General features: G+C 51.7%; 2 protein-coding genes across 3 annotated transcripts in view; both read left to right on the forward strand.

Annotated features, from left to right (window-relative positions):
- The window catches only part of GRK3 (G protein-coupled receptor kinase 3), a 57,393-nt gene extending 47,597 nt beyond the window's left edge, over positions 1-9,796 (forward strand). The window contains exons 14-21 of the mRNA XM_062615615.1: positions 1,812-1,878; positions 2,102-2,202; positions 3,300-3,366; positions 3,792-3,887; positions 6,263-6,425; positions 7,063-7,199; positions 8,105-8,218; positions 8,736-9,796. Of these exons, the coding sequence (XP_062471599.1) occupies positions 1,812-1,878; positions 2,102-2,202; positions 3,300-3,366; positions 3,792-3,887; positions 6,263-6,425; positions 7,063-7,199; positions 8,105-8,218; positions 8,736-8,897 (907 nt within the window). The 3' untranslated portion in view covers positions 8,898-9,796. The remainder of the gene's footprint in view (positions 1-1,811; positions 1,879-2,101; positions 2,203-3,299; positions 3,367-3,791; positions 3,888-6,262; positions 6,426-7,062; positions 7,200-8,104; positions 8,219-8,735) is intronic.
- Positions 9,797-16,772: 6,976 nt separating this feature from the next.
- Positions 16,773-20,178, forward strand: part of MYO18B (myosin XVIIIB) — a 60,947-nt gene continuing 57,541 nt past the window's right edge. The window contains exons 1-5 of one of the 2 annotated variants that reach the window (XM_062615674.1): positions 16,773-16,831; positions 17,862-17,915; positions 18,589-18,743; positions 19,176-19,427; positions 19,542-20,135. In XM_062615674.1, the coding sequence (XP_062471658.1) occupies positions 17,879-17,915; positions 18,589-18,743; positions 19,176-19,427; positions 19,542-20,135 (1,038 nt within the window). In that variant the 5' untranslated portion in view covers positions 16,773-16,831; positions 17,862-17,878. Of the gene's footprint in view, positions 16,832-17,861; positions 17,916-18,588; positions 18,744-19,175; positions 20,136-20,178 lie in introns of both variants that reach the window. The other variant, XM_062615668.1, reaches the window with a different exon arrangement.

Raw genomic sequence — 20,178 nt, forward strand, 5'->3', positions numbered from 1 at the left:
CTTGGCAACTGTTAGTTTTTTAAATGGTAGGATGTTATTCATTGCTTAAATACACCAGCAGCCCTGTTAAATGATGGGCTTCATTTTATGCTTAAGACCTGCTGTTGTGATGAAACTGTTCCCTTTTTACATGTAGTCTTTCCTCCTGTAGTTATGTCTGGAGGCTTCCACTTGTTGAATCTGGCCTGTTACCATATTGGTGTACAAAAATACATGATAATTACAGCCTTGTCAACCATTACCTTCTCACTAAAGTGGCTGCATGAATTTATTGAGATTATGGGATTTATCTGAATCAGTAAGCGCTGGTTGGCAAGTGTTTGATGGAAGTAGCATCCTCACTATTAATGGTGAAACAGAAGAAATGTTTTAAGCTTTTCAGAGTGCTTCTCTGTAAAGACTGATCATTAGTTAGATCACCCTGTGTCCTTGCACCTAATTAATTATAAGCTCTTACCTCTATCCCAGGCACTGTACAAAAGGTGTGTGGCTTATGAATGGAGCTACAGAGCTGTATCAGTTTAACAGTAATTGTTCACAAACTAGACTGAATGTAAGTGTGCAAATAAAGAAAGCAAAAGTGTTTAAATTGCCAGGAAAAGAAGTCTTTCTAAGTACAGACAGCATCAGGCAGCTGGCAGCAGTTCTGTGTCTGTAATCACCCACTGAAGTAGGTAGCAGGACACATGATGGTTGGGGTTTGCTGGGAGCAGAGGGGAGAGCATCCTTCATTTGGGACCACTGTGGGTTCCTCATCTTTCCTTCTGAGACCTCCTTTTGAGTCACTTGGGCCCAGAGGGTTAAACCCACTGACTGCTGTGGTTCTTCCTTGACAGGATTAAAGTCGTGTGATGAAAGAACTAGCACCTAGGGACAAGCGGTGCCATCTACTACAGGCACTCAGGCTTACAGGGTGGGGAGATCTCAGTCCTTACGGGCTGCAGTTCCTCCTGACAGAGATGTGTGGGGTGGTATCGGTGGGCGGACAGAAGCCAAAGCATTATTCACTGTGAGCTCTCCTTCCTCATCTGTTCTGAAGGCAATTAAACATCTCACATCTCAAACAAGCTGGGCACATGGTGCCGTTTCTTGGTGTTTAGTGATATAGTCTGGCACAAAATCTGCCCATAAGTCCCCAGTGAGTCATTTGCTTCCCTGATCTGCTCAGAGCCTCACCATCACAGTACCTGGGGCTGGTACTCTTGCCTTCTTACTTGTCATGCTTAAATCCAGAAGAATGGAATACCTGGTCCATCCATGGGATCCATTCATGAGAAGCATTTTTGATGATAAAAGGGAAATAACTCTTTGAATAGCAGATCCCCAGTTGAAACAAGCTGGTACCCAAAGCCATGTGGCAAGACAAAATGGTTTCTGATACAATAAGGTATTGATAAGTAAATTACATCTTAATTTTGAAAACCACCATTCCCTCAAGGTTTTGAAGAAAACTGAGAAACAGGGACTATATCCTAAATCTAATGAAAAGTCTCATACTAAAATGTTTCTGCTTGTGATTGTTTAAATCTGTAAATATTAGAAGGTTTTCTATAGCTAAAAGGAAAAGTTCAAACTCAGAACTATGAAGCAGGAAAAGGACAGAGCTGATAATTTACCAGGTAAATTGGTAGCTGGTAGCCACCGCATGCCAGTGTTGTAAATGCTCAGTGTGTTACTAGTTGTTCCATGTCCTGCAGGACAGGATTAGTGAGGTGGAAGAGTGGGACTAAGGGGATGCTATGCTCTTTCCTGCTGCGATAACCTGACGTGTTATGGCTTTCCATTGACTGTGCATTCTCTTATTTCTACAGTCACAGTCCTTTCAGACAGCACAAAACCAAAGATAAGCATGAGATCGACCGGATGACGCTCACCGTGGTAAGACCCTGGTGAGGGTGGCACTTACATTGTTCTGGGTTAGTAAATTCCCATCTCCTTAAAAACTGGAGCTCTGGAGCCTGCTTTCTGCTAAAGCTCTATTTGCACGTGGAAGAGTTACTTAACAAGCACTATCAAAGAAAAGCTGCTGTCCTGTGTGGGGAAAGCAGGTCACACCACTTGCATAATGAAACGTCTCTTCTTGTGCTTCTGTTCTTCATAGAATGTGGAGCTCCCAGATTCATTTTCTCCTGAACTGAAGTCCCTTTTGGAAGGGCTCCTGCAGCGGGATGTTAGCAAGAGGCTGGGGTGCCAAGGAAGAAGGTAGGTGTTGTCTTCTTGGATTGCTGCCCTGAAAAATTTCCACTTCTCTGTAAATGAGTGGATTCGTTTCATGTCAAAATCTGCTTCCTGTTGTGATGACTTTAATTTTGGAAGGAGAACATTCAGAAGCGCGGTGCATGGAGTAACGTTTCAGCTTCCTTTGGTTTGGACAAGTTCTTGGGCAATTTCTGTTCCTGAAGGCTTCCCCGAGCTCCCTGCAGTCATGCTCACACTGGGTGGTGGTGGTTGTACTGTTCATCCCGGTGTTGTTTTCATGGTTTTGCCTGATCCGTTTTGGCAGGAAGTCACATTACTTGACTCAGACTTACTGATAGCTTAACATTTATCGCTTATCTTGTATCTGTAATGATATACTGCACGCAGAAAAACCCAAACCCCCAAGCACAGAAAGCTGTGAACACTTGTTTCCTTTTGGGTTCTGGGACTGTAAGGAAAGGGGCATTTTTTGTCTGTTGGCTACAAAACCTGACTTGCTGCAGCCAAAGCTTACCTTGCTCATAGCTGCTCACTGAACCTGGTGTTATCACCTACTCAGAAAGCCAGGGTGAGGCCAGAGAGAATACAATGGGAGGAGTAAACAACTGTTGAGAACCCACTGGCAAGGTGTGGTAACAGCTAATTGAGAGTCACACCTGAGGCTGGGCTGGCTCTGATTCCTGAGGGATAGGCAGTTTTTATCATGGAGCCCTCTGAGGGTGACCTGAGATTGCTTTTCAGCCTGGGGCCTATCCAGAGGAGTTGCTTATTTTGCCATAAAATATGTACAATATGAAATGGTGTGGAGTAAGCTTGTTATGTGGAAGTAGTATATGGGATCTGACAGATGGGTGTTGTTTGAAATGACAGACTAGCACAGCAAACCAGTAGGGATTGCTTGCCAGCCCTACAGCACTGTTTCCACATGAAAGTCTTCTGTTGTTTGCTTAGGAAAACTTGCTTTTTTTCCTTGAAAAAGAAAAAAGAAAACGTTTTCCTGATGTTTTCAAGTGATAGAAATGTGACCTCTGAAGGCTGTTCCTCAAATACATTTCAAAAGTCCTCTCTCTTTGTTAACCTCAGTTACTTCTCTTTTGCAGTGCACAAGAAGTAAAAGAACATGCGTTCTTCAAGGGCATTGATTGGCAGCAAGTCTATTTACAAAAGGTAAAGGACTGGGATAGTAACCTTAGTTTGGTAAAGCAGTAAAGGAAAATAAGCCCAAACAGGTCATGGCCAGAAAACTTTAGGGTTCCAGTCTTGTACTCACTTGCATGAGTATGTAGAGGGTGGTTGAGGCAAACTGCTGTATGCTCATTACTACAAGTCTTCCTCGTCAGTACTGAATTCTTCAGGGTTAAAGGACTGCATGGTGCTTACTGCTTTGCTGGCTCTAAACTGTGGGTTTTTTTCCCTGAATTTTTGGAGGAGCATTTGTTAAAGGGGAACAACTTTGGGCTGAAGCTGAATTTCAAGGGACATATTTTTGCAGTCGAGTGTAATCTGTGCAAAAAATAAAAAGGCTTGGATATATTATTGATTTCAGTAACATCCATGAATTTGTCTTTAATTCTGCTGCTTTTAATTCCTAGTATCCTCCACCATTGATTCCTCCCCGGGGAGAAGTAAATGCAGCGGATGCTTTTGATATTGGGTCATTTGATGAAGAGGACACTAAGGGCATTAAGGTACATAGCTTTAACTGATGGGTACAGAATGGCTGCCGTGCTTAACTTGCCATGTGCATGCCATTCCTTTGCTCCCGGGCTACTGAGTGTGCAAGGGATTACTTTCAACCTTGGGAACTTAATCCATGCTGTTATGAAAGGGGTGGCTCAGGCTGCTTGGCTGCTTTGTTGTTGCATGCTAATCCCTTACATTTTACTTTTTAGAGTAAATCTACCTTCCTATCAAAATTTTCATAGGATAAAGCAAATATTCCAAATGGTCAGATGGCTTTTGGGAAATCCTCAGATTTTCAAGAATTCTTAATGGTTTATTGTTTTAAAACTTGTAATTTGTTCCTGGTAGCTCGGAGAAGTGGAACTAAACCTTATTTTAATAGTGTTACTTCATGGTCAGAGTGCACACTGGGAAGCTCTTCAAAATTAATAGCTATGTGTCAATGGTAGCACCTTTACAAGTTAGAAAAGTGATAAAAAGAAACCTTCAGGTTCTGATAGTATCCAAACCCGTTCTTCACTTAAAATAGTTTAAGTGAGGAATGGGAAGTTAAAGCTGCTGGCCTGTTGCTAACACACATGGAGGGGGTGTGATGCACCCTGTGTTTTCATCCTGCTTCCTGGGCCCTTGGAGACAAGAAGTGAACCAGTGCTTGTCTTGGGTCTGTCCTGGTCTTTATTCTTGCAATGCATTTCTTCAGTAGATCACACTTTATTCTCGTTAGCACAGAAGTGAGTCAGGAGGGAAACTAATTGCTCTAAACTTTATGATCAAAACCACATGTTAAGTACTCAGCGTGCCGAAAAGGAACTTGTCTGTCAGTGTCACCTGCTGTAATTGCAGAAGTTGGCACAGAAAAGGTTTTACGTGTTTGAAGAGCAGCTCAGAGAACCCAAGATGTTCTTTGTCCCAGAACACCCCACGTTGTCAATGTTAGGCTAACAGGATTCCAGTTTCCTGCCGTTCTGGAATGCAGTAATTCAGAGGACCATTTTGCAGTGAGAAGCTGGGTGGTCCTTTCCTTTCTCATGGGGATCAGATACGCTCAGCAAGGCCTGACACTCGTGTAGCCAGCTCACTTCCAGGTAATCTTTGTTCAGGGCGCCCATAAGAGAAGTTTATTCTTAGGCATGAGTCAGTGAGGGGTATCATGTACAGCTTCTTTGCTCTGCGCTCCCGCTGGGACGTCACAGCCTTTTAGAAGGGACTGAATAATTCCTGCCTCTGAGTCAGCTGCAGCCGGAGCTCCCACTGAGGTGTCAGGAGCCGCCTCTGCCCGTGAGGATGCCAGTTCTGAGTGCCTTGTCTCCTCCCTTGCCAGTGAGGGTGATATTTATACTGCAGTGTCCTGTGACACAGAGAAGAACATGTGTTCTTTGAGGTTACGAGCGGGAAAGCCAACAGTGGATGCCCACAGCTTGCCTCTCGTACTCAGATGCTGTCAGGAGTCCCTGTAAACCACGTGCACCCAATTGCAGCGAGGTCTTCTGACTTGAGATCCAGCGTGGATTTTCCTGCTGTGGTCATGGAATCCCAGACTGGTTTGGGTTGGAAAGGACCTTAAGATCATTCAGTTCAGACCCTTTGGCACGGGCAGGGACCCCTTCCACTGGAGCAGCTTGCTCCAAGCCCCTGTGTCCAACCTGGCCTTGAGCACTGCCAGGGATGGGGCAGCCACAGCTTCTCTGGGCACCCTGTGCCAGCGCCTCAGCACCCTCACAGGGAAGAGCTTCTGCCTGAGAGCTCATCAGGCAGGTTAAAGCAGGTTAAAGCCATTCTCCCTTGTCCTACCTACGTGTCCCTCCTGAAGGTCCAGTAATTTCAGTTTCCTCCAGTGCAATTCAATTCATGTACTGTAGTTAAGGATTAGGGGAGAAAAGAATTCATGTAACAGGGAAACTTGAGGTGTGAGCATGCACTGCTGACTGTTGAAGCTTAATGATTAAGAACGCAGAATTTGGCTGTGGAAGCATGGAAGGCACTCTGGTGTACAAGGTATCTTTTCATCCATTCACGGGATATTTGTGCTGAGAGACTTTTTATGCAGCCAAGTTAAGAACAGCGCTTACATTTAAGGGATTAGATAAAGGTAAAGCCTAGAGAACATGGTGGGGCAATGTTGAGTGAGGCTTTTAGAGCTATCGGACCAAACAAGTTTTGAATAGGTGGCCTATTCTCTGTGTCTGAATGAATATCTTTGTGTTTATACGTTAATATCTTTGCTTAAGTGGGTATTCGTGTTTTGTTTGTACCTGTTTGTTTTGTTAACATTAATCTTTTAAAATAATGCTGTTAATGTGGGTTACTATTAACTACTGGGGATAAGAATAGTAATAAGTTATTAAAATGTTGGTGTTTTATGTTGTTTTTCTCTTGCAAGTTGCTTGATAGTGACCAGGAATTATATAAGAACTTCCCTCTGGTAATATCGGAGCGTTGGCAGCAAGAAGTAGCAGAAACTGTTTATGATGCAGTAAATGCAGACACAGATAAAATTGAGGCCAGAAAAAGGGCTAAAAATAAGCAGCTTGGCCACGAGGAAGGTAATCTGTCAAATGCACTTGTCTCCATCTTTTGCTGCGAGGTAGTAATTCGTGTGTTTGAAGTTTCACACGGCAGACTCTCATATTACTGTCATTCACCAGTAATTGTTAGAATTCATTTAGTCAGTGTCGTGTTTCTGAAGATGGTTCTTAATGTTTTGAAATGCTGTATGATGACATAATGTTTTGGAAAACCTTTTGTACTCTCTTTTAAAGAGTACCATGTACAGTCTTTCATCGCTTTTGTTGGTGGTGTGTGCTCAGAAAAGACTATGTGGGATTTGATGTCATGACAGAGAAGCTGAGAAAGCAAACGGGAGGTCCTTTACAGCAAACCTCGCTTGTTTGCAGGAGGGTGTTCAGCACAAACTGAGCTTTGGGTAGCAGTACATAATTCTTTTAATAGTTGATGCTTAAGAACTGAATTCTGCTTCTGATTACTCCACTGCAGCAGCCTGTGTAATCAGGGCAGAATGGGCTCTGTGTCTGTCTGTGCACATGAAGCACTACTGCAGAGCTGTCGAGGGCACATGGAGTCACCCTGTGTTCAGGGCCATGCCCTTTCTTAACCCAGCATGTTTGCAGGATGCTGTTGGCAGCACTTCGTTCTGCATACTAATGCTTCCTCTTGTTGCAGACTATGCCCTGGGGAAGGACTGTATCATGCATGGATACATGCTGAAACTGGGGAACCCCTTCTTGACCCAGTGGCAACGTCGTTACTTTTACCTCTTCCCAAACCGACTTGAATGGCGAGGAGAAGGAGAGTCACGGGTAAGTGGGGTCCTCTGCAGAGCAGCAGCAGGAAAGGCAGGGGGATGCTGGGGCAGATCTGATGAGCTCCTGCTCGGGCACATACCTCCTGTGGATTTGTCTGAGTCAGTGACCGGTGGATTTGGGTGGCTTATCTGGAGTATCACTTTAGTTAATGGGTAGCTACAGTGCACTGAGGGAACAGCAGACTTGAGAAACCTGTTTACTTTGTTTTGTCCTGCTTTGAAAGGAATTTGGTAGTTCATGGTGTTGTTTTTCATTTAGGACCTCTGGACTATTTATACAAAAAAACATAAACTGGTAAGGTCATAAAGGCTATAGCATTTTGTTTCAAAGCAAATGCTATAGGAACTTTAGTTTAGTCCAGCTGTGATGATGTGCTAGGCAGATCCTGTGTGTAGTTAGTTCAGAAAGGTTTTGGAGTTTCAAAACATTGTTGTCCATCGGGAAAGCTTTTCTGCACACTGTTTATGTTTGCCTCTTTGCAAGTATAGAGTGCTTCAATATTCATTCCCTTCCAGCTCGTTGAAATAGTCAAAATGCTCTTTATTTATAACAGCACTAATACGTGGAAAATAGCATTATTTGCAACTCTCTTGAGGGAAAATAGTGACTATCTGGTTGTAGACACACCTATTTGTAGATTCTTATTTTGTGCTGTCATTCCTTAGCTTGTATTTTGTTGCATCTGTTGGAGCAACCAAGCCCCTTGCTAAATCCCTCTCTTACCTTATAATCTATCTTTAGCTGATGATCCCACTCTTCAGAAATAAATGTTTGCATAATGATTGTTCATGTTCATAACTCGATTTACGTGGGTAGTCCAGAGAAATTAGGTAGTGGTTTTGTTTGATGGGCAGCAAGGGTTTTTCAGTCATCTCTCTGCTTTTTTGCAAATGCTACAGCAAAGCCTTCTGACAATGGAACAAATAGTGTCTGTTGAAGAAACACAAATTAAAGATAAGAAATGCATCTTACTGAGGATTAAAGGAGGAAAACAGTTTGTCCTGCAGTGTGAGGTGAGACCCTTGTTTTTCAGTAACTGTTAATCAGGTTGATTTTGCGTATGATAAAACGATTGAAGTTTTTCAGGTCCTCCCATTACATATTAGCTAAGGGTGCTTTATGAAGCTAAGCAGAACTGGGAAGTTCTTATCCCCCCCGAGTTTTGAAAGCAGGAAACCATGCAGCTCCTGTCCTGGACTTCAATGGTTAAATAGTTTAATAGTAAATAGCTAAAAACCTCAAATCTTCTCAGCCTCCGTGGGCTTGGAAGGCCTTGTTGGCACGTGTCGGTTGGTGGTAGCTGATGTGTTTGCAAGGGAGGAAGTACACCAGTGCTCAGCATGTTTGGACCGCCCGTGGTTGCTGCTGCCTTGCCTGGCTTTGGAGAAGCGAGGGCTGCACGTTTCAGTGCCCAAAGCTCCTCATCCCTGCAGAGAACTAAACTAAGTTGCTTTTAAAGGGCTAGCTAAGAGAGAAGACGCTGCTGGCAGTTTGCTGTGAAGTGCCAAACGACTTCTGTATCTCTTTCAGAGCGACCCAGAATTTGTTCAGTGGAAAAAGGAGCTGACAGAAGCTTTTACTGAGGCACAGAGGTTGCTGCGCCGGGCTCCCAAGTTTCTCAATAAATCTCGCTCCACAGTTGTAGAGCTTTCCAAACCACCGCTCAGCCACAGGAATAGCAATGGTCTGTAGGAGGAACAGCAACCCAGGTTCACTTAGGGCAAGCTGCTTCGTGAACATGCCGAGTTTCACAGAATCCTTACGAATTACTTTGTGCAATCCTGCCCGCGGGATGTGCTTAGAAGAGGAAGAACTTGATGTTTACAGCGTGGGATATGTCAGAACTCTGTGTCTGGAGGTTGGGAGGACTGGAACCGTGGCAAGTGAATTCATGCTCCTAGCAGCGGTGGAGATTGCCGAGCGTAGAGGCTGCATGTTGCTCCCATGCATTCCCCACCCTGGCGGTGTCGGAACCGTGGTCCGTTGCCTGGAACTACTGATGGAAGGAAGATCCTGTTCTCTCTGCAATACTCTCCAAGCCTGGAGACTGGGCTGGTGACTGCTGGCTGGGAGCAGAGGTCTGTGCGGGACCGACGAGCCCCTCGGCTGCAGGAGGAGCTGCAGACTTGCTGTGTTGGATAACCTTCAGTCTGTCGTGTTGCCGTGTTCTTTCCGACCATTACTGCTGACTTTGTAATAACCTTTCTCCATACTGCTGACGATCAACAGTGTGACTCTTATGCACTTCAAAGTACTGAATTCTAACTGTCCTGTGGTTTAAATGTTATTGCTACTTCATGGAAGCATTGAACTCAAATTATTCACTTGGTTTGTTGTACTCACTAATAGTAGCTACCACCGTTTTGCTTCTTCTACGTATATACAGTACTATAACTGACACCATAGAGTAATAATTGGTGAAGAGGAATTTATGGTAGCTTCATCTAGTGCTCTGTTGTATAAATTTGACTATTTTAGCACAGTTTTTAAAGAGCAGATTCCTTTCGACAAGTTTACAGTGAACATAAAGACAGTTCTTTTCCATTTCAGGTCAACTGCACTTTTTAAAGATTAAACAGAAATTACTCAAATCCAATGCATACTAGTGCATGTACTGGGTTAAAGTGTCTGGGTGCCTCGGTACGTAGTCGGGATCACTCCTCAGTTATGGGACTTGTGGATCCCTCTCTGTTGTACACAAAACCATGAAGCAAGTGTGTTCTCATAGCGTAGGTAGCCCGGGCCATCGCTGTAGCTCAGCTCAGGAGCTTTGTGCACCCATCAAACGGCTCAGCTTGCAAAAGGACTTTCAATTGTCTTTTCTAGTGAGTTCAAACTGTCCACGTTGAAAACAGTCTGAAAATACTGGGATGGAACTGAAAAACGAGCTGATCAAATGCCAGGTTTCTATTAATTCTGCTCGAGACGTCAGTCCTGTCATGTGGAAACTCTTGCTGAAGTACAGATATAATCTCTTAGCTGTTAGACAACTTCGGGCACGTCAGGTCAGCTTTCCCTGGCTGTGCTGGTGTTCTGTAAGAGGGAGGTCAGGGCTGAATTTGAGCTTTTCTTCCGATTCAGTGAACACCGGAACGTGTTCTGCCTGGCTGTGATGGTACAAGTCTCCTAGTCCCTAAAGATGATGGGAGCTGTACCTGCATGGGATGGGACAGCAGTTGCACAGGCAGCGTGCTTTGTGCCCTGGTGTGTACTGGCTGGTGTCACTAACAGATTTCCATGGAGTCTGGGCCTGTTTCCATGTAGGAAAGTACAAATTGGCAAAACCAGGAGAAATGTGTTAAAAGCACGAGTTCATCCTGAGCACACTTGTGATAAAATTGGATGGATTTGCTTCTGGAAGTCGCTTAACCCCCAAAGCCTGTGTGTCGACCATCCTGTGCAGTGTGAATGGAAAATGCACTTTGGAAAATACCCCCTGTCAATCAGGTGATAGCTTTTAATGATCCCCCCATTTATTTTTCATATTATTCAGTATAAAGAGTACCAGCTTCTGCCATCCTTACTGGTAAGTGATGCTTAGCACCTCAGCATCCTCTGTAAGGAGTAGGGGTGGTGCCTATGAGAGTGGAACAGGAAAAGTCTCATCTCACTGGCGCTGACTCCGCACTGGGTGGTGTTAAGCTTTTCCTGCAATACCATGCAATGGGCTTAGTTCCCTTCTTGATTTGGAAAAACGCCCTCAGATTGTGATGAAAACCGCTCTTAGTTCTCATGTAACGTGTTTGTATGTCCCTAGTTCACGATCGCTTCCGTTCTTCTCTTTCAGTTGTTTTCCATGGTTGCTTTTTACTCTAAATCCTTGCTGGAAGCGTTTTGCAGCTCCTGATGTGTCCGTGAGGAGGGCAGGGACACATCTGCAGTTGGGAAATTGTGCCTCGAACCCATAGGTTTTATATGAAATGAAGGCTGTGTGTTGACTGAGGGAAATAGGCACTTCTTGAAGTGTAATGGAGTTGGGATGCCCTGGAGCACACTCGTTCATGGGGTCCTTCTTGCTTCGTGCAGGCTCAGGGCAGCCCCACTCGCGGTGTCAGTTCTTCAGTCAACTGATTCATTGACCGCTTAGAAAAGCTTTATGTTGGTGACTGTTGTGCTGTAGGGAGGGGAGAGGTTGCATCAGATCCCAGTAACAAGTGGGGTTCTGCATGGAAGGGAGGGAGAGCTGGAATTCCACATCTCAAAGCCAGTGTTAGGCACTGCTGCGGGCGGCTCGGTCCTGGGTTGGGGACCGGATTCTCTGAGGCTTCTTGCACAAGATGCTGTTACTTGATGGGAAGGGCTTTGGCTGCGTGTGTGGAAAATGTCATTGAACACAGAGCACCTGGGGCACGGTGTGGTCTTTGGTTCATTTTGAGCACAACTCTAGGACTGGGATTGGGGGGCTGGGGGTTTGTTTCTTTCCTTTTGGGTTTGGGTGGGGGGGAGTTCTGGGGGTTTTTCCTCCATGATTCAGGGAAGTGGAGAGAAAAGAAACGAGAGCGTCAGGCAGCAGCAGGGAATGACTGAACACAGACTTTTAGACAAGGTATCTGAATGTGCTGGCAAACGTGGCAGCCGTGCTGATGTTCTGCTTCATGTTCAGAGCGTGTTCAGGGATTGTTTCTTATATTCCAAACCAGAGAATTCCAAACCAGAGAATTCGGTGCCATATTCAGCACTCCCCAGACACAGCCACACGCCTCCAGTGCGCAGGGATTATTTTCCAGGTATTCCTTGGGTCTGATGTATGAGCTGATGAATGACTGGATCCTGGATAGGAAGCGCCTGAGTGATGTGATGGGAGAAGGATGTGTAATTCCTGCCGGAGCTGGGCTGGGGAGTCACAGCCACTGCTCGAGGAGCTGTGACTGTTCCATGTCCTTTCCCCTTTCCCTTCCTTGAGGTAGGGTGATATTTTTGTCAGATGCGAGTTGCTGTAAATATGGGGAGGGGGGGAATAAAGGAAATCGATCCCAGCCTGGTTTGTGTTGGAAGGGACCTTAAAGCTCCTCCAGCTCCAAGCCCCTGTGTCCAACCTGGCCTTGAGCACTGCCAGGGATGGGGCAGCCACAGCTTTGGGTTGGTTGTGCTCTGAATACAGCGCAGGAGTTTGGTGGCAGTGCTCAGGTAACAGGAGACGTGTTTGGTGCTGAAAGCAAAGCTGTTTCTCTCAGTTGTGACCTGCACAGGCTGAGGTTGTTGGAGCAGCTCAAGGTGTGATGGTGCACAGCAGCAAGGGTGCGATCAGGCCCCAGTGCATGTGGTGAGGTTTGCAGTGCGTTAGCTCATGGGAAGAAGGATACTTGGAGCTTGGTGCGTGGCTCTTTCCCTGGCAGCTGCTCAGCTTTAGGCCTCAGTTCTCCATGGCCGTACCCGCACCGCAGCCGCTCGCAGTCGCACAGGGGGTTCGCTGTCCCCAGCCAGCACGTGGCAGGGATGCAGGTGTTCCACTCCGGGATGCTCCCGCTCCAGGTGTGCCTGGGATGGGGGAAGGATTACTTTGAAGTGTACAGTAGCAAGTAAATAATTCTAGTTGTGTTGATTAATGTAAGGAATGCGTCAATTCCACGAATGAGAGAAAAAAAACCCTGAGAAGTGTATTTTGAGAAAGCATAGTATTAATTTTAATATTGTAAAGAAAAGAAAGGAAAATATCTAAAGTCTACAGAGCCCAGATGTATATCCAGATGTCTGAGGAATTTCCAGGTGATCCCTTTTGTTTTCTGTTGATTTCTATTCCATGGTGTACATATTGTGTGGACTGAACATCGGCTGCTTTAATCCTGTTGTTCAACTGTATTTTCTTTTGTGTTAACCTGATCCCCCCCCGGACTCAGCTTTATTTTGTTGATGTAAAGGTCGCTGTGCTCTGTAGCTATAAACCCAGAATTCTATTTTAACAAGAGAAAAAAGCATTTTATATTATTTATTAAATACGTGTTTCTCCGACTTCTGACATTCCGCAGAATCTCTGCTCCGGACAGGTATGGAACCAGCAGCTCCTTTCGAGCAGGATCAGCTTTATTCTGGTTTTCATAATAAAGGCACCCCAGTTTCCCTCATCTGCAGCCTCTGTTCCCAGCACGGTGATTGCGGGCGCCGTCGGGACCCTGTCCAAGTGCAGACGCCCCCCTCGATTTGCTGGGTTTCAGTTTCCCCGTTATCCCTCGGCATTCCGGAGAGGAAGCTGGTGTTCACGTGAGTCTGCGAGGGGCGAGAGTCAGTGACCTTAAATGGGGGCAAGGAGTTGGGTTGGTGTTTGAAAGGGCTCAGGCATCAGCTCAGGGGTTTCGGAGCTCCTCGGTCGCGGTTCGCTCCAGCAGTGGCTGTCATCGGGCTGGTCTGTGCAGGGCAGCGGTGATGGCAGAATGGGGTCACCGGAAGGGGTTTTTGTTGGTGCTGAATGACCTTGGTTCAGGGTGCTGACTTGGCTGGAGCTGTGAAGACAGTGGAGGTGTCCTGGCAGATGCCTGCCTGTAGAACCCCAGCCTGGTTTGGGTTGAAGGACCTTAAAGCTCCTCCAGCTCCAGCCCCTGCCACGGGCAGGGACCCCTTCCACTGGAGCAGCTTGCTCCAAGCCCCTGTGTCCAACCTGGCCTTGAGCACTGCCAGGGATGGGGCAGCCACAGCTTCTCTGGGCACCCTGTGCCAGCGCCTCAGCACCCTCGCAGGGAAGAGCTTCCATGCTTGGTGCAGGGCTGTGCCCGAGGATGTTGGGAAGGGATCCGGTGCTCCCTGAGGCTTGCCCGGGGCAGGGGCTGGCAGGAGCTGCAGCCACCACTGAGCAGGCTGTAGGTGACCAAACCTGGCAGCTCCTTCCGGAGCAGGGGACAGAAATAGCACCAAATTCATCGGATAACTCATTGGCTAAAAATACCCCAGTGCAGCCGCGGCCCCTGCAGCTTGAGGAGTACTCGAGGCATTGAAGCGCCTGCCTTTGATTGCCACCATGGTGGAGCCCGAGGTGCGTGTCCAGTGCTGCTTAACCCAGGGTGAGGTTTGGCTGATGCCAGCCCGGCCACTGAAGCTGCCTCTTGCTGGGACGTGTCCCAGTGCAGGGATGGGGCTGGCTGCTTTTCCACCATCCCTTTCCCTCCCCGTTTTCCATTTCCCCTCCTCGCTCCTGCCCTATGGTGGTGTATTCCTGAGCTGAGGAGCGGGCTGCAGCGCTGAGCACCGGCAGGGATGCTGATGCCAGTGGGGTTGTGGTGTCTTGGGTGATTGGGATCCCGATGCTTCAGACCCCACGTGTGCCCACGCAGGGTTTCATTGGAAAACCTGGGAGTGGGCGCTGTGTGCTGGTCGGTGCAGGGTCAGGGTTTATCCAGGTTTGGGTGAGTTGGTGTGTTGCCAGACTGGAGCAGGAGACAAGGGTGCGGGCTTACCTGGACGCAGGGCTGGGAGGAGGCTTTCCCGGCTGTATCAGGCAACTTTTCCTTAAGGAAAAGGAGGGAGGAGAGAGCAGGCGAGGTGGCAACTAAAAATGAGTCTGAAAAACAGAATAAAGCGAGAGCATCCTGAGAGAGGTGTTTCATGAGCGCTGTTTCAGTGACTGCATTCAGTCCTTGACAAACTAAAAGGAGCAGATTCACATGAGTAGCTACGAGTCGTTTAAAGAGCTATATTGAAAGAGAACCTGTTTTCAATGTGTAATTTAATGGTCAGACAAGCCAGTGTGTGTAAATACCTTTAGATATTGTATCTACGAGAATCACTTTGTTTTATGTACTTGGCTCTGTTCATATTTATTGTGCAGAGGAGGGGGTGCCCCGTGTTCGCTGCTGCACGCGCAGGGTTCTCCTCCCAGGGGTGAGCTCCAGGTCCCCGCGGATTTGTGATGTGCAACTCCTGGTTCATCCCACCGTTCTTCTGTTTTGGAAGGATTCTCTTGGCACAGCTAAGCTGCTTCTGTGTGTTGGTCAGTGCAACTGCTCTCATACCACGAGAACCCCAATAAAAACCGTCCTTTGCGTGTGTGCTGCCGCCTGGTTCTTTCGGTCTCACCGGTCCCTGCCCGGCTGGATGGATCCCCGCATCCCTGCATCGCCACCTGCCCTTTGCTCACCAGAGGAACTGTGGTTGTTGGTGCTTTCTCCGCTCGTGGCTGCAGATGGGACAGTGCCTGCTGTGGTGAGGAGGGATGATCTCTGGCCTGGTGTGATGGAGCAGCACAAACCCCGGCCCTGGCTGGGCCCATGAGGTGTGTTTTGGGTGATGAACAGCAGCTTTCCAAGAGCTCATGCCCAGCCATGAGCCCTGCAGGGGCTCCCGCATGGCTGTGGTGCCATCAGGGACCGTGGGATGGATGATCTGAAACTGCACGGCCTCAGCCTCCTGTGGGGGACCTGCAGACCAGCAGTTACCTCCTTTCCTAACAGCTTTCCCAGCTGTGGGTGCTGATGCCTGAGCACATCCATGGAGCTCTGGAGGGGGATGCTGGGTTTTGCCTTTGCAGGTTGGCTTTGGCCTGAGCCCCAGGCCGGGTGGTGGGTGCTGGTGGCGGGTGGCACATGGATCCTCATGGTCACTGTGGGGTTATCTGGTGGCACTTCCATGTGCCCTGTCCCTGGCAGAGCTCAGTGGGGAGGTGAGGCTGGGAATGGTGATGCCAGGGACGCCGGGTGCCTGCCTGCTCCCTTCCCGTGCTGCTGAGGGCGCTGCTCTTAGCGCTGCGGTGACTTCTTTCCATTGACTGGAGGCTATTTTGGGCCCTCCTCTCGGGTCCCTCCCCAGCTCATCCTCCCCTTATCGGGATGTGAGGGGCCGGGTGCTCCCGGAGCCCAGTGCCTGCGCCCTGACCCGTGTTCCAAGGGGACATCCCGGGGTCCCCTCCTGCAGCAGCAGAGCAGCCAGGGCTGGCTCATGTCACAGAACCACAAATTGATTTGGGTCGAAGGCACCTTAAAGCTCATCCAGTTCCAACCCCTGCCACGGCTCAACCCGCTCCAGCAAAGAACTGAAGTTAATGGGATTACTCATGTTTAAAATGGAATCCACTCCGGGAGGGTCGGTGCAGCCACCAGCCCCATCCCGGGGTCCGCCCCATCCCATGGGACCAGCAGCTCGGGAAGGGAAGGGAAGGGGGAGAAGCCTTGCCAGGAAAAGCTTTCTCCAGCCCCAGGCCATTGCTGGCAGAGCCCTGCAGTGGCCCTGGCCCCGTCCTGCCCGTGGGCCACGCTGTTCTCAAGGGCACTCACAGCACGGGAGGAAGAGAAGAACCTGACTCTATTAGAACCATAGAATCACGGTTGGTTTGGGTTGGAAGAGGTCTTAAAGCTCCTCCAGCTCCAACCCCTGCCCGGGCAGGGACCCCTTCCCCTGGAGCAGCTTGCTCCGAGCCCCTGTGTCCATCCTTGAGCACCGCCAGGGATGGGGCAGCCGCATCAGCCCCGAGCAGGTCCCCGCTGCTGCCGGCTGCGGCCCCGCGATGGGGGGGACCCGGGCGCACCCCCGGGAGTGCGCGGGGGGCTCAGGGGCGGGAGGCCCCGCGTTCCCCTCCGCCGTCCAGGGGTATTTTTAGCCGTGCCACGTGGGGCAGCCCAGCTGCCGCGGGGGGAGGCGCCGCTCCCGTCCCGTCCGGCCGCGCTCCGCTCGCTCGGTCCCGGTGCCGCCGCCGCCGCCGCCAGGTACTGGGTGCTCGGGGGCTCGGGTGCGGGTCGGGGTGCTCGGGGGCCGCGGGGGTGCGCGGGCACGGGGCCGCGGCCCCTCCGCGTTCGCGGCTATTTTTAGGTGGGAGCGGACGGCGACAGCGGCGGCTCCAGCGGCTGTTCCGTGCCGGGGAGGGCTGCGGTGGGAGCGGGGACGGGAACGGGGACGGTGCCTCCTGCCCTGTGCGGGGGGGGTGGTTCGGGACCTCGGATTTTGGCCGCCACCGCGATGGCAGCGGGTCCTGGGTGCCAGCAGGAGCAAGCCCCCAGCCGGCTCCCGCGTGGGGACCAGCCCCGCATGGGGCCGCATCCGTGAGCGGGGGAGCCGGGGTGGTGCCGGTGCCGGTGCCGGTCCCCAGCCCTCATTCGGGCCGAGCGGGTGCTTGGTCCAGGCACGTGCCCTCTCCGTGCCTCAGTTTCCCCCTGCGTGGAGCAGGACTGAGGATCCGGCCCCGGGTGTTGTTGGGCTCCAGCCGCGCTGTTTGGGGCCGGTTCTACCCCGTGGACCACCGAGCCCTGGCCGGGGGCACAGCGCCGGGGCAGCGCCTGTCCCCGCTGGGAGCCAGGGCTTGTGGCCCGGGGGGCCGCTGCCCCAGGAGCAGATGACATTCCTGAGCCGGCTCCTGGCGCTCCTGCCCTTTACTGTACAAGGCGATGCGGGCGCTGGAGCGAGCGGCTGGGCCGGGCGAGCCCCGACCCGCTCGGGGCATGAATGATCTCGACAGGTGAAGCCGGGGTCAGCCCAAAGCGGGGCACGGGCTGGCTCCTGCAGCCGCCCAGAGCCACCCAGTGCAGGGCAGCGGGGCCCCAGCACTGCCCCGATGCCACCAGCACCTTGTGCCATCGCCTCCCTGGGCCATGGCAGGGGCTGGATGTGGCTGCTGATGGCTGTGCCCTCCCCGGCGCACCAAAGCCCCGTTCCTTCAGCGCACAGCCCTGAGCGTGGCCCCTTGGCCAGCGGTAGCCCCTGGCTAACTCTGCTCTCTCTCTGCCCGTGGGTCCCGTAGAGCCCCATCGCTCGCCGACATGGCCATCTCCTCACGTCTGGCGCTCTGGGAGCAGAAGGAAAGTCCCGTTCTGGGGTGGTACCAGCGGTGTTTGGGGCTGGATGCTCGCAGGGTGCTGGGTGGGAGACACACTGCAGGCACCCCCCCCAGCATGGCTCCAGGGTTGGTGTCCCTGCAGCTCCAGGGTGCATCACTCATGCTGTGTCCAGCCCTGCAGGCCCTGGGCACCTTTGCAGCCTCAATGGTCTGGTTTGAGTGTTTCTGCTGTGGTTTGGGGCAGGGCTCTGCAGGTTTGGTGCTGGGGGAGCCTCTGCTGTGGGGGCTGCAGGAAACGGGGTTCAGCTTGGACCGGGCATGGAGGGATCCGCATGTGGCCGCAGCGATGCTGGGAGCTGCTTCTGGACTCACTGCAGCCGAGATGGTTCCTGCCATGGCCGTGCTGGAGCTGCTGGTGCTGGGCAGAGCTGGCAGCGCAGCCAGAGCTGCTGTGTGGAAACCTGGCGCTTCCCTGCAGGGCTTCTGAGTGCTTCTGCTGCTGCTCACCACAGCCCGGTGCTCACGGCTGGCTCACGGCATCACCAGCATCCTGCATCCTGCACCTGCGGCCGCTGCGCTGGCCCTGCCTTGAGCTGGTGCTCGGCTCTGTGCCCGCGCTGCTGCCCACGGGCTTGGCTTTGCCAGGGCTCCCATCCCTGTCCGTGCCCATAACCAGCCTCTGCTCCTGCAAACAGATCCGGGACGAGGACCGGGGGCCACCCCCTGCTGCTCCCCCCCTGCTTCTGTCCGTCATCCCCGGGGGGTTCATCAAGCAGCTCGTGAGGGAGACCGAGAAGGAGGCCAAGGCGGCCAAGCTGAGGAAGGAAAAGGCGAGCAGCAAAGAGGAGGTGAGAGGAGCCCTGGCATCAAGGGGTGTCCCTGTCTGTGCCCAGCCAGAGCAGGGACTGGGGGCTGCGGGGCCGAAGCCTGAGGTGGTTTTGGGGTTGGATGGCAGGGCCTCAAGCGTAAATCAACCTGGGGCTCTTGACTGGCTTAATTAGAAGGTGAGTGATTAAGCAGAGCACGAGGCTCCCTGGTTCACCTGGAAGGGGTGTCCCTGGGCACGGCACCAAGCGGTGACCCGGGAAGTGGCCAAGCGGGAGGGAGGAGGATGGGGATGGTGCCGACTGCACCCGTGCAGCCAGGTCCATGCAGCCACCTGCAGCCATCGGCTCCGCCTGGAGCGAGCAGGTCAGGGCTGGGGCTCTGTGCTTGGCGCGAGCATCCCTCGTGGGGCTGGGTCCTTCGCGCTGGACCCCCCTCCCCTCCTTCCCTTGCAGCCCGTGGCAGCGGACGGCGGGGCCGGAGCCGGGGTCACCGCAGCAGCTGGAGCAGAGGGGACCAAGGACGGGCGGGCGCTGCCCAACGGGCTGCAGGCAGCGGGGCAGGGGGGCAAGGGGGTGATTCCCCCCTCACCCAAGGAGCTGCCATCCGGGAGGGCTGTGCCAGGGCCCAGCGCCAGCAAAGCCCCATCCCCAGCACCCAGCCCCACAGCAGCGGCCCCAAAGCCAGCAGAGACCCCACGGCCGGAGGTTCCCATAGCGCAGCCATCGTGCCCCAAGAGGAGCCCCAAGGACCCCGGCAGCCCCCAGCCTCTGACCCCCCCACCGGCTGCCCCCAAACGGGCAGAGCCCCCTCACCCTGAGGCTCCCAAAGCAGCGCAGCTGCTGTGCCTCAAGAAGAGCCCCAAAGACCCCTGCCCAAGGGGCAGCCCCCAGGCTCTGACCCCCACATCGGCTGCCCCAAAGCTGGTGGAGACCCCTCGCCCTGAGGCTCTAAAGGCAGTGAAGCCGCTGTGCCCTGAGAAGAGCCCCAGGGACCCCTGCCCAGGGGCCAGCCCCCAGCCTCCAGCCCCTGCACCCTGCAAGGGCCCCCAGTGCCCCAGCAAAGCCCCAGCAAAGGTGGGGGACAGGGGCAAGGTCCCTGAGAGCACCAGGAAGGAGAAGGGGGCCCCCCCGAGCCCCGCAGAGCCTCGAGCCAAGGCAGGAGCCCAGAGGGAGCTGGGACCGGGCAGGAAAGAGCCGGAGAAGATGAAGAAAGATGTTGGCGATGGGAGGAAGGAGCCAAGGGAAATCAAAAAGCCTGGAAAAACTGCAAACAAGTCAGAGGGGCCCAAGGAGGAGCCAGGAGGGGCCCAGGACAAGTCCGAAGAGGTGGGGAAGGTGAAGGAAGAGCTGGGAGAGGGGAAAGAGGCGCCAGGAGAGAGCAAAGAGACAGGCGAGAGCACGGACAGGGACCAGGTAAGGTACCAAGGGCCTGCTGGGCCAGGCAGGCAGCAGGGCT

This window comes from Pezoporus occidentalis, unplaced genomic scaffold (assembly GCF_034315485.1).
Source record: "Pezoporus occidentalis ecotype Australia unplaced genomic scaffold, CSIRO_AGI_Poc_V1 ctg102, whole genome shotgun sequence".
Taxonomy (NCBI): domain Eukaryota; kingdom Metazoa; phylum Chordata; class Aves; order Psittaciformes; family Psittacidae; genus Pezoporus; species Pezoporus occidentalis.